We start from the raw sequence: 13536 nt of genomic DNA on the forward strand, positions 1-13536 counted from the left end.
GTTTAATGGGGTTTGTCCGGACAAAAGTGAAGATACCATACAAGGCCTTTAAGCTCCAAAGATAAGGGACAGAGCTCTCACCAGCTATTCATGACCTTCTCAGGCAACTGAGAAATGAAAAGAACTGGTGAAGGTGAATCCTCATGATATCCAGCAGCCCCACAGGGAAATCCACTTGTTACTTTTAAAAACTAGCTAGTCCAGGGACCCTCACATGAAGACTGGCCATCCAGGGGTCTGCATGCCCACAGTGGTTTTAGACTGCTAAAGGGAGAAACGGAGACATGCAGAACAGCTAGAACAACTGTAGGGTGACACCTAGAGGTGCTTGCTAGCACCTATTCCGTAGTCAAAATATATATACTGGCTTCTCCCCCTACCTCTTTGGAGCAGCTTTCCAGAGGTACTGAGGGTTCGTTCCTCAGGCTATAATCTGCCGTAAGATCTCCAAGCAAAACTGAAATCCAAAAGTCTTACATTTTCCTTTCAGTTGACAAAACTGATGTCCCCCACAGGCAGCCACTTCTCAAATTCACTGCAGCTTCATGGAGAGAAGAGTCTGGCGGGCTACAGTCCATAGGGTTGCAAACAGTCGGACACGACTGAGCGACTAACACTAACACAGCACTACTCGTAACTCATCAAAGTTTATTATGGCAATTAATTATACAAACATACCAGCGATCGCTCATCCAGTACAGAAGTACTAGAACCAGTAGAGTCCATTAGTGATTTCTCTGTATAAATAACTTATGAGAAGCAAGCACAACTGGTCAGGGACCGACAGGGCTGACTGAGCATCTCATCGCACGTACCCTCTGATGGCACGCAGGCCGGGCGGGGCGGGGTGGGGCGGGAGGGGCAGGCACCAGAAGGTCAAGTTTCCTCTTTGGCCCCCAGCACCCCAGGCCCACCAGGTGCTGGGTACTCGGGTAATGGACAATTCAAGGCACATATGACTTCCTAACAGATAGCAGCTCCAGAGTCTGCCCGGGAGACCTGGTTCACATCTGGTAACAACCAAGGTAATGTTTCATTCATCACAACTCCCTTTGGTCTATTGTCATTTTTTATTACCGAACTGGGTACTGAAAGCCCCAGCGTGGTGGGGCCTCTGTGTGGCTCAGAGTCATAGTCCCTGCCCTTTACATTCTGAAGATAAGAGAGATGCAAAGAAATGACTCTGACATAGTGATGGTGTTTTACAAAGCACCACAGGGGAAGTAACTGTTAGGGCATCTTTTGATGTCTGTCTTAGGAGGGCTTTAGGGGGTCGTGAAGAGTTACAGGAGAGAGTCAAAGGAAGGGAGGGGGCTGCCGTGGATGAGATTCAAGGCACTAAGGGAGTGGACAGGAGGGGGCTGAGCCACAGAAGTCAACCAGAAGCAGGGAGATCCCAGACAAGAGAGGTGGCCAGGGAGGCAACCTGGCCTTCTGCTCCTAAATGAGCCCCTGATGTGATCACAGTCTCTTGGACCAGAACTGCCCCCTCTCCTGCAGCCAGAGGGTCCAAGGCAGCCCCTAGATTCTCCAACCAGGGCCAGCAAGGTCTGGGATCCGCCTCCACAATCCTCGGCCTGCTCCCTGCACGGGCACTGCTGCTGCTGTTCAAACGGCAGCACACAGTACAAGCTGACCTGACATCCGTCTGTCAGAGTCCTGTTATGGCTTTATGTGATGTGAAAATCACTCATTGTTTTGCCCAACTCTGTTCTCTCCCCCTGATCCAACTCTGCCATGGAACGTGCGGTGGGCCATCCTTGAACGCACCAAGAGACACAGAGAGCTGCCTCTCTTAGAGTGGGCACCGTGGTTGCACTTGCTAAATCCCAGAGAAGAGGAGGGGGTGAGCAGGGGCCGGCCAGCCCCTTGCTGAGATAACTCCGCACTGGGTTCAGGCATCCGTGAGTCTGTGCAGTCACGAGGAGATGTCCACAGGTGCGGGCACACGGGGAGGACTGAACTTCCTGCCTGGCGAGCACCAGGAGAGCTACAGCCAGCCACAGAAGCCAGGTCCTCCTTTCCCCTGGGAGGCCCGCAGGCCCTGGGACCGCCTGGTGCGGCCAAGCCAGTCACAGTGCCTGGTCAGCTGGTACGCTCCCAGTTGGGTCCCCTCAGGCTCCCGGGCACGACACGAGTCCACGTGGAGCCAACTCCACTTCCAATTTAGCCTCGAATCTCAGCAAGGGGTGGGCTGAAGGCTGTGGTACAGGTGGGAGTAGGGAAGGGCCGAGGGCCAGGACTGTGCCTAATAGCCAGGCCAGGTGGGACCCTGAGGCGGGGGGAACCCATAGGGAGGAGCAGGCCCGGGGGGGTAGGGGGGCTGGAGGGGGCCTGAGGGCTGGGGCTGTGTGGGGTATGGAGGTTTTCCTCCTGTTGAGAGGTAGGGGGGCTGCTGAGGATAACCAGGACTGGGGGCCCGGGCCCCCACCATGGGGTACCCGGGCCCAGAGGCACCAGTGGGGGCCACAGGATAGCCCGGCCGGGGTGGCATGCTCCTCTGCGGGGACCAGGAGTAGCTTGAAGGGGCCCTGGCTCCTGGCTGGGCTGCGGGGTACGGGGGCCCCAAAGGCCCACTGTAGGAAAAGGAGGGCTGGGACACCACGGGGAACGGAGCTGGCGGGAGCGCTCCATGGGCGGTGGGGCCCACGGGCATGCCTGGAGAGGGGCTGTAGGGCAAAGGGTAGGGAGGGACCACTGAGGGCTGCGGCGGCTGGGGCTGAGCGTCTTCGGCTGGCGGGGGCGTTGTCTGGGGGCTGGGGCGCAGTGGCGGGGGAGGGCGCGGAGGAGGGGCGTCCCCGGCCGGCTCCAGGGAGGCCCTGGGCTTTCTCATCACATCCTGGAGCTTCTCCACGCGAACCCGGCGCAGATGGGACAGTGTTCTCATGGAGGAGAAATTCTCCAGGAACGTGTCCAGGGGCACCTCGCCCTCCAGGAACTTCTCAGCCATGGCCTGGAAGACACAAGCTCCAGTGGCATCGGGTCTGCCGGGATGGAGGCCACCTGAATACCGCTGGGTCAGAGGTCAGCTGCAGCCCCCATCCCCACCCCAGCCAGGCCTTCTTTGTCCCTTGCTTTGGGAATTTCTCTCTATGGCTCTTCTCACTGGTGATATATTATTACACAAGCACGGGTTTAATTTATCCTGTCTCCCCCACCAAGATGTCAGCTCCCGGAGGGTGGGGACCACCTGTCACGCCACTGCTGTTCCCCACCCCGCCATCATGCCAGGCTCATGCCAGATGCTAAACTGGGTGTCGACTGACCAGGTGAACACTGGCTCCCTGGTCACTAGCACAACCCAGCCCAGGCAGGGGCTGAGGGGCTTGGCAGAGGGCAAAGAGATGTGGAGAGAGCCAGTCTGCCCATAGAGAGTGAAGACGGGCCCAGAGGGAAGCAAGAGAGAGCCGCCAGGAGAGGGGAGGGGTTGGGGGCCTGGCTTCAGCCCTCGAAGGTACCTGCTCACTGCCTTCCCCCTCCAGGCCTGCAGCTGCCCCAGGGCTGTGCCATCCATCGTCCATTTCCACTTCAACTAGTGAGACTGGGTTCCCGTTCCCTGCATCCAAAAGGGCCTCCACGGGGACTACAGGTGGAGGGACCATTCACCTCTGCCATCTACTAGAGCCCGGTCCTGTGCCCTGCAGATGCGGGTACTCAGGACAAGAGCTCCTGCTCCCGAGGAGCGGGACTCCCGGCTTCTCCCCTCTCCTGGGGCTGCCTGGTCTCTTCTGCTGCCCTCTGGCCTCTCTTCACTCTCTGTGTGCAGACCGGCTCTGGGTGGAAGGCGCTGCCAGGACCCACAGCCCCTGGCTGGGCTGTGCTAGTGGCCATGGAGCCAGTGTCCACCTGGTCAGTGTTCATCTGCTGCAGGGGCCAACTCTGCAAGGAAGACTGGGTGTCAACAGCTGCCTCACCTCGGACTCTTCTTCAATCTTCATGCTTTCGATCTGCAGAAGGTCCAACAAGGTCCCTAGCTGCAGTGCTGAGGAGAACTTCTCTGGAAGGGAGGGCAGAAAGGTTGATATTTCAAAAGTGCTTCTTGATGCTGTGATAGAGGCTGAGGTTTTGGCAAGGGTTCTGGAGAGTCCTATGTGCCAGGGGCCCTGCCTCTGCCCTGGGGTCTCAGCAGAACTCCCTTCTGCCGGTTCCCTCTAGTCAGCTTCCTGAGCTGACAGGAGCTCAGTGAACAGACCCTGGCTCCCTGGCTCCCAGGCTCCCCATGCTGGCCAGGAAAGCAAGAGGCCTCAGGCTCTGCCCACCCAGCCTAATCTGCCCAGGGGGTTACTTCCTCTGTCTGAGCGTCAAGTCCTCCACCTTGAGGACCAGATGCCCCTCACCTCCTCAGACGGCAGGCTGGGACACGAAAGCCCAGACCAGGCTCTCCAGATTCAAATCCCAGCTCCACCTCTATGTAGCCACGGAGCCCTGGCCAAGCTCCGGCGTCTCTCTGAGTCTCACTCCTCTCATCTACGATATGAGAACAATGACAGGACCTACCCTTAGATGGCTGCTAAAGCACTTAGCCAGGCTGGGGATGTGGTAACCTGCAGTAACTGCTGGCCTCTTCCTGTTCTGGGGAGGGGGAGGGAATCTGTTTTTCTAGGAGATTCCAGCAGCTCCCCTAGCCCCATGGGGAACAGGGACCCTGAGTGAAGAGAGGCACCCCTGGTGCACATTCCTGGGGCTGGCCACCTACCCAGCTTCGCCTTCTGCTCCTGGCACCGTTCCACCAGCTTCCGGAGCTCCTGGTACTTGTCTGAGAGGTTTGAGCGGCTGATCTCCAGTGGACCCTGAAACTCCAGGTTCCGTTCAGCCAGGCTGCGGTTGGTGGCCAGCGCCATCTCCCGCTCCAGCTGCAGATCCTGGACCTATAGGACAAGACACCTGACCATGAGACCTGCCACTCAGCTCCCGGTGGGCTGGGCCAGGGGCTCCTGGGACCTGTTGCTTACCGAGGGGAAGCCAGGCAACACTCAGCCCCTAGTTAGAGTCAGATGGCATGTTAAGTGCATACTAAGTCACTTCAGTGGCGTCCCACTCTGTGTGACACTGTGGACTGTAGCTGGCCAGGCTCCTCTGTTCATGGGATTCTCCAGGCTACTCCAAGGGAGTGGGTTGCCAGGCCCTTCTCTAGGGGATCTTCCCAACCCAAGGATCGAACCTATGTCTCTTAAGTCTCCTGTACTGGCAGGCGGATTCTTTACCACTAGTGCCCCCTGGGAAGCCCAGAGTCAGATGGACCTGGGTTTGAACTCTGAGCAAAGCACTCTGACCCAGATACCTCACAAAACCTTAACCAAACAGCCTCTGTGGCAGAGGCACATGGGGAGCTGGCACAGAGGGACATGTGACGAGCTGGAGGAGCCTGCCGTGGGCTGTGTGGAGCTCCAGGGAGGGGGCAGGGGGAGTCAGAGGCTTCCTAGGAAGGAAGGGACCAAAAGAACCAACCACTCATCCCCAGGATTCAGAGGCAAGAGACTTCCTCTGAGATGCACTAACAAAAGACCAGAACACAGGCTGGACACACAAGGAGGCCCCCAAATAAAGTTAGTCTGAGGAGTGGGAAAGCCAGGGCCAGCCTGAGACACCGATTCCAGACAGACCTGTCCTGACTCCTCCACGTGTGTGTCCTGCAGAGAAGCTACGCAGATGAGCTAACAGGGGGCCCCCTGGAGAACTGGAGGGGAGTCCTCAGGTGAGCCCCTGCACAAGCCTGGCTGAGACCACGTCCCCAGGCTGAGTGGCGCTCTTCCCCTCAGCGAGGTCCTTTGTGGTCGCCAGCCCATGAGGTGGCAGCCTCAGAAACCCTTTCCAGACCCACTCTGACCTGAAGCCCCATCCATTTATCAGGGAGAGGAGGGTGGAGAAACAGACCCACACCCCTGTAGGAGCGGGGACTACACACCAGCATGTCACCAGGGTGACTACACGCCACTCTGAGCCCCAGCTGGGTTCAGGGCGCAGCTTGGCAAGACTGGCTTCCATCAGGAACCACTGAGCAGCTTCTCCACCATGGTGCGCACATGGCGAGCCCCGCCTGACTGGCTTGACCCCGAGCAGACGCAGGAAGCCGTGGGCGTCCTAGAGGAAGGGGTTTCGGGGCGCCTGGAGCCCTGTGCTCTGGGGTGGGCTGGGAGCCTGCTCTTTGAGCTCCAGACTGGAAAGAGGACTGCCATGGCTACCAGAAATTGTGGGGCCTGGCCACGGCCTCCCGGGTCTGCTCCCTCACCTGGCTGTCAATACCTGGCTGACAAATACCCTCTGGAGCGCTCAGCAAGGGCTCTGACTCAGGACACCAGCACTGTGGGGTTCCAATCTCATTTTCATCAGCCGTGAAAGCTTTCCTTCTCTTATGTGGCAGACCCAGAGGGGTGCCTGAAGTGCCCTGTTCAGCTGCCGCTTAAGGGGCCCCAGATCCCCAGTGGACGTGTCCTCTTTATATCACCACTGCCTTTTCCCTGGGTTTTAGCCAGTAAATCTATGCTGGACACTTTCCCCTAAACCTGGTCCTACCTGTTTCTGGCCCCTCTCACCAGAGCCTCCCCCAAATCTTTTTCCATCAGGAGTTCACAATGAAGCCCTTGACCCCATTATAAGAGGTCAATAAGACAGTTCAAGCACCCCACCCAGAAGACCCCAGAACACACACTGTTCCACAGGGAGTCGGTCCCCTGCTCTTTTCTCCAAGCAATGTCCACAACCCAAACTCAGTGAGCTCCTATCCCTCCTTGAATCCCAGAGCGATGTTCATGTCTCACAGCCCACGGGAGGAACCCTGTCCACGGGGTCTCATGAGTCTACAGATCTCATTCTTCACTTCCCCGCGATCCCGTGAGTGTTCTTCCCTTCCGAGAATTCAAATCAATTAGTCAGGCACAGCTGCATGTCACAAACTCAACTTGCCTTTTGCCCACGAGGTTGTTTCTGCTGACATTTTCTGTGATTCTGTGCTTCGCCACACCTCCCATGGGCCTGCCCAGCTTGGAGGTCAATGAATTCTAATTATGTAATTTGGCCTGTTTCTACGAAGTTCTGTGTCCTTGAGAACAGGCCTTGGCGTTCCTGTCACACTGTGCTCGCAGCAGACTGGAAAAGCACTTGGTGTTTAACATGTGAAGACAGGGGATGAAGGCCGGCATTGAGTTAGCTTAGACCTGGGCCCTGGCTGAGCTCACAGCCTCACTCTCTCTAGGAGGCAGCCTTGGAGTTTAACCAAGACCAGTCTCGCTCTGGGTGGCTGGACGCACCACATCTGGGCCCCGGGCTTCCCCTCACACCCTGCCCTGCACCCCGTGCCCTCCAGCCCTGGCGAAGGCTGCTCTTGCAGGCAGAGGGGTGGTGGGGCAGCCAGAGCACCGGCAAGGAAGGAGCCAGGAGCAGGTCTGGCTGCACAGCCCCTCATGCAGAGGGAAGAGGTCTGCAGAGGCAGAGGCAGGAGAAGTTGGATGGCTAGGCTTCCCTTTTCTGGGGTCAGACACTGTGAATATACAGAAGAGACAAATTGCACGGTTCATCAGCAAAGACAGAAGCACACGCCAAAGGCCGATCAATGATCTCGCTGAAATGTCTGTGTCTCCCAACCATCAGAGGCAGGAGGCGGCGGCGTGCGGACTGCGGCCACTCAAGGCATGGCCAGGCACACGGCCAGCTCTGCAGCCACATCTGGTCAACTGACCTCTTTGACTTTGCAGGGTCAAGGTGATGGGAAGGGCAGGGAGCGCCCTTTATAAAATGTAAAGCTCTGTACTTTCAGAAGGTGGCTTATTCCCATGAGGGTGGTGACTAGGAGCTGTAGGTGATTAGGTGTGTGTTATGATTGAAAGGGATTAAACAGGAGATGAGCTAATCCCAGTCCCAGAACGGCTCTCCTAGAGATGCAGGGCCAAACAAGGTTGTAGGCGAAAGGTGGCTACACGACAGACCCAGTGCTTTTAGAAATGCCTCCAAACCCAGGCTGGAGCAACAGGGTAGGGGCTCCAGGGGCAAGCGAGTCCCTGAAGACACTGGGAGCCAGAGTTGGCTGGGGGCCCTGGGATCCCTGGCCCTGCCCTTCCCCCCTCCCCAGAACTCCCAGAGGGCCCAGGAACCAGACTGAGACCCCAGGGGCTCCTCTGGCTGGGCCCAAATCAGGGAGAAGGCCACAGAAAAGGGAAAGAGACCTGGCCCAAACTCCCAACAAGCCAGCATCCCTGAGGAGGGCCCCAGTCCCATCCGCCATCTCTGGCCCCATGATAGCCTCCCCTACCTCCGGGGAGTCCTGGGCCAGTCGGTCGATGGCCTCTGGGTCGTTCTGCATTTCCTCCAGCTCCTCCAGGGTCTTGTCTTTCAGCGTTTCCATCTTTCCTGGGATCACAGAAGGACACTGAAGTGAGAGAGGGGCGGCTCAGGTGGAAGGGACCCCCGAGACCATGTTCACCCATGTTTAACAAAAGACCAACTGGAGTTTCCCAGCGATGCTGCCAGTACACAGGGAGGCCCAGGGAGGGCACAGTCCAGCTACCCTGCTCATCCCCCGTTTCCAGGGAAACCAAGAAGCTGCTCCTTCACTCAAACCATGAACCGCAGGATACGCAGAGGAACCGGGCGGCCAGAGGCAAAACCACGATTCCTGGAGGTGCTAGATGAAGCTCTCCAAGAAGCAGACAGGAAAGGCAGGAGGAGGGAGGCAGACAGGCAGGAACAGAGGCTAAACTTGGCCCAAGGCTGCCTGCGAGCCCTGATGCCAGCACACACTCTAGGAGGTGTCTATTTCTGTTTGAACAGAAATGTCTTGCCGGCTTCGGGTGCCTCCCTGCCTGTCATGTTTAGCACAAGAATCACCTTGGGTTTGCCACAAACATTCTCTGCAGCTCCACGTGCCACAAAATGAACCCTCATGTGCCACAAAAATGAACTGTCACATGCATGTCCTCATCAGAGAAGAACCAGAAATTGCCACCAAACTGGCCCCTGCGGGTATCAGAAGGAAAGGAAATCGACCGACCCGAACAGGACGCCTGCTTCGATGGAAGAGCTGGTTTCCGCGGCCCTCTCCCCATCACTCTGCCCAGGGGGATATGGATTGATGACTGTGTGACACGAGGTCACAGCCAGGCCCCAGGAGGACGGAGCTCCAGGGAGAAGAGGAAGCACTAACACACTCAGGGCTCACTTCCCTTCCGCTGACAGCATCCTCTATTCTCATCATTTTCAGACACGTGTTTTATAGCCCAGATTTTTCACTACAAAGGCTCTGCCAGTTTTCCTAGGATCCCGATGCTACAGAAACCCAGAGTCCCCATCGCCCCCCTGTGCTATGGCTCGGCGGGAATGACGACTGGGCTGAGGGGGCACCGTGGAGTCCAGGCCCAGGGTTATGGCTGTGTGGCCAGAGGTGACCTCCAGGCTTGCTTCCTCATCTGGACTAGGAGCATCCAGGGCAGCAGAAAGACGAAGGAGAAACCCATCAACGGAGACCACGTGACACCTCTGCCAGGAAGGCCAGGTTCAGCCTTCCTGCGCCAGTGTAGCTATTAAAGGTGCCCCCTTTCATTTTCCGAAGTGTCCTGGTTTAGACAACCGATTAAATGGTCACCTGACCGACAGACCTCTATAGGGCCACCCCCACTTTCTGTTACCTACTGAGGACTGAATATTGCCCCCAACCTCCACGATAAGGATGTCAAGCTTTGCTGAGCACCTGAACCCCCCGGGGTGGGGGGATGCTTGCTGAGAACGCAGGAGCCACAGCTGCACCCTCAGAGCCCTGCGTTGTAGGCCAGAGTGGGGCCCAGAAATCTCCTGGAGATGTGGACGCAGCTGGTCAAAGGCCAGATTCTGAGAAAGACGACGGCTCGCTGCTGGTCATGTGCAATGGAGGCCACTAGGGACTGCGCACCGTGGTGCGAGTTTTACAACGCACCGCCTTTCCTGCTCCTGTGAGGTGGGGGCAACTGTCCCACTGGTGGGTGGCAATCAGAAAGGTTACAAGGGGCAGAGTCAGAATTCTGCACTCTGTCTACACCTCACTCTGAGACTCCCAACAAGCTTGGTCTAAAGGTTGACAGTGAGGGTCTGGGGAAGGAGCAGAACTGGGGAGGCCCCCCCTTGTTGCTGTTTAGTCACTAAGTCTGATTCTTTCGTGACCCCATGCGCTGCAGTCTGCCAGGTTCTTCTGTCCATGGGATTTCCCAGGGAAGAATACTGGAGTGGGTTGCCATTTCTTTCTCTAGGGGATCTTCCTGACCCAGGGATCAAACCCATATCTCCCATGTCTCCTGCATTGGCAGGCAGATTCCTTACCACTGAGCCACCAGGGAAGACCACTGGGGAGGCTTCCCCCCTGCATTTATTATTCTACAAACCTACTGAGTACGCCATGAGCGAGACGAGCAAGGGCCACGGAGCAACATTCTGCAGACCTGGAATGTCAGGGGCCTGGGCTCCGTCAGACTGATCTCGTCTGAGTCCCAGGTCTGCCACTTGCCATTGTGGGAAGTGGCTCAGTGAACTCACCCTTGGCCTCAGGTTCTTCGTCTGTAAAATGGGTCAGTGCAATGGTCAACACAGGCAAAGCGCTGGCTCGGCGTGAGACCTGGCCTAAAACAAATGCTGACAGAAGGCTCCAATGCTGTGGAAGTTACTTATTGGTTACTAAAGCCTCCAACACAGCCCAGACTTGCGGGCCTCAGTGGCAGCTGGCCTGGCTCCACCACGAGGGGAGGGACCTGCCACACGAGGATGTCTGCTCCTTTCCAAAGTTAGGGCTGGGCACAGAGACACCCTCAGACTGGGGATGGATGCTCCAGTGTGGGCAGCTGCCTGGCTGCAGACAAACAGTGCAGTTTCTGCTGTGCCACCTGAGAGGGCCCCAGCAGGTCCAGACACGCTCACCACGCACCCATTCCCTGGGATGGGCCCCCACTCTCCCCCGACCACTTACCATGGGAGGTGCCCCAGCCACACACGGTGAGACCACATTCAAGGCAGCACAGCTTCAAGAGCCGATGGCACACTTTTCGGTCTCAGGACACCTGTCACTCCTAACACTATGGAGACCTCAAAGAGTTCTCGTTTATGTGGATCTTAGCTATTGATAAATATCAAAATTAAAAGTGAAGGATTCTTAAAACACAAGAACACGAAAGCATACACACACTTGCCGTCAGAAGGATGTTGTGTCATGAACCCTCTGAAAACTTCCCTGTGTACTCATTCAAGAAAGAAAGGAAAAAGGAAAATAATGCCCTAGGTTACAAAAACCACTCTGACCTCATGGACAGCCTGACAGGGTTCTCAGAGATCCCCTGGAACACACTTTGAGAACCACTGGCCTTAGATGTTAGGTGCATAGACTCAGGAGCCAGACTGCCTAGGTTTGAAGCTCATTTCTGCCACTTACTAGGTGTGTTATTTAATCTCGCTGTGCCCATTTCTCCAGCTGTAAAACAGCAGTGCCTGGCACACTGTAGCACTACATACGTTTTTGTTGTCACCAGGACGCCCATAACCTCATTACACAGTGAGTCTCGCTATTATCCAACCTCAGAGATGAGGCTCAGAGAGGTGTCCAGGGTCACCAGGCCTAGAGGGGGCAGTGCCTGAATCAGTCCAAGACTCTTCTCACCATCTGCAGCAGCATCGCCGGGGGTCCCTGCTGAAAGCCAGAGTCCCAAGTTCCCTAGACCCAGAGCTTCAGCATCTCCACGATTTATTCATTCTTTCTTTCTTCCCCCCTTCCTTCCTTTCTCTCCCTTCCTTCCTTCCCTTCTTTCCAGTTTTACTGAGATAGAACTCACATATAGCACTGTATAAGTTTAAGGTATAGAACATAATGATTTGACTCATATCATGAGATGATGACCATAATTTTAGGGAACATCCATCATTTCCTACAGGTAACAAAATTAAAGAAATAGGAAAAAACATGTGTGTGTGTGTGTGTGTGATGAGAACTCTCAGGACTTTCCTTCTTAATGACTTTCAAATGTAACATGGTGTTAATTACACTTACGTTGTCTCTATAAATTGCATTTTTATAAGTAAAATTTATAAACTGTTATCAATTATATTTATCTTGATATCTTTATCATCCCTATTGATTATCTACCCTATAATGGAAGTTTGTACCTTTTGATGGTCCTCCTCCAATTCCTCTCCCCCACTCCCCACGCCCGTCTCGAGTAACCATGAACCTGATCTCTTTTTCTAAGTTTATTTGTATATTTGTTCTTTGAAGTGTGATTGACCTACAATCTTGCTAGTTCCTGGTATATAACACAGTGATTTGCTTCCATACATTCCAAAATGACCACCAGGACAAGTCTGGTTACGCTCAGTCACCCTACAAAGAGATTAGTTATTGACTGTACTCCCCGCACTGTACACCTGACCCCCGCACGACTCCTTTATTTTGCAGCTGCAAGTTTGTACCTCTTGGTTCTCCCTCACCCCACCGCACCCCTGCCTCTGTTTGTTCTCTGTATCTATGACTCTGTTTTTGTTAGGCTGTGCTTGTTCATTTGTTTTTTAGTGAAATCATAGAGCATCTGGCTTTCCCCTGCCTTGACTTCCCTCACTTAGCATAAACGACTAATTTAATTTTAATGACGTTTTCAGGGGGCTCAATCTCCCTGTGCTTTTTCTGCCGAGTGTCTACCAAGCCTCCACATACACTGCCCTCTGGGTGTTGATGGCCTGGCTCATGCAGGCATGGAAGGGGGTCTGGCATGTGAGAACAGGGTTCTTTCCCTCCGGGATTTAACTCTGGGTGTGCATTGAGCATCACCGAGTGAGGCCACTGCAGCATCCAGACCAACCAGCAGAACGTGGGTGTACAGTCTGGAGAGGACAGCCCCAGTGCTGCGGCCTCCGCAGGCAGATCCATTCAACGGGTACACCTGCCACGCCGCCAGGCTTCAAGCAGGCCAGGAGACTCACCCTGTATGCAGGCCGGGTGTTGGGGGGTGGGGGGCTGAGGGGGTCCTGGGGGCTCATCACGAGCAAGAGGCACTGATGCTGGACCCCCTGTAGCCCCCCGAGAGGCCTGGCTTCCCTGATGGGTTTCACCAGCCACTTTCCCTCTGCTACCCTTCTCCCCAAAATGGAAATGTTTTGATTAGAAGAAAGTCACTAAAACCAAATCTTTCTAAAACTTTCAAGTTATTTTACAACATTCTCATCTCTTTTTCTACTGGGGCTGCCCAAAGGGTAGTACGTACGCCTCTGTGCATCAGGTGTGCATGTCCATCCTTTGTGAATTTGTAGTGTATGTGGGTGATCGTGGGTGAGTCTGTGACAGCAAAGCGGCCAAGTCTTCCCCCAGGGCTTGAAAGTCCAAGGTCACACAAAGGGGGCCTGATGTTGCTAAAACCTGTATGAGACTGCTGCTTCCACTAGGAAGAGGGACAGCAGCAAGGATGTAACTTGTCATCAAAGTTTGGTAATAAGTCACTGCAGATATTGAGCAAGAAAGGAGAGTTTCTTGTGTTAAATAAAGAAAAAAAAAATCCTAGGAATAGAATTACCATGCTGTGCTGTGCTATGCTAAGCCACTTC

At 55.2% G+C, this 13536-nt stretch overlaps 1 protein-coding gene across 2 annotated transcripts in view; it reads right to left on the reverse strand.

Moving 5' to 3' along the window:
- Positions 1-628: 628 nt before the first annotated feature.
- Positions 629-13536, reverse strand: part of VPS37C (VPS37C subunit of ESCRT-I) — a 30433-nt gene continuing 17525 nt past the window's right edge. For both annotated transcript variants that reach the window (XM_006061716.4, XM_006061717.4), the window contains exons 2-5: positions 8246-8343; positions 4697-4868; positions 3915-3997; positions 629-2953 (exon numbers count right to left, since the gene is read on the reverse strand). In XM_006061716.4, the coding sequence (XP_006061778.2) occupies positions 2249-2953; positions 3915-3997; positions 4697-4868; positions 8246-8338 (1053 nt within the window). In that variant the 5' untranslated portion in view covers positions 8339-8343 and the 3' untranslated portion in view covers positions 629-2248. The remainder of the gene's footprint in view (positions 2954-3914; positions 3998-4696; positions 4869-8245; positions 8344-13536) is intronic.

Source organism: Bubalus bubalis, chromosome 5 (assembly GCF_019923935.1).
Source record: "Bubalus bubalis isolate 160015118507 breed Murrah chromosome 5, NDDB_SH_1, whole genome shotgun sequence".
NCBI classification, from domain to species: domain Eukaryota; kingdom Metazoa; phylum Chordata; class Mammalia; order Artiodactyla; family Bovidae; genus Bubalus; species Bubalus bubalis.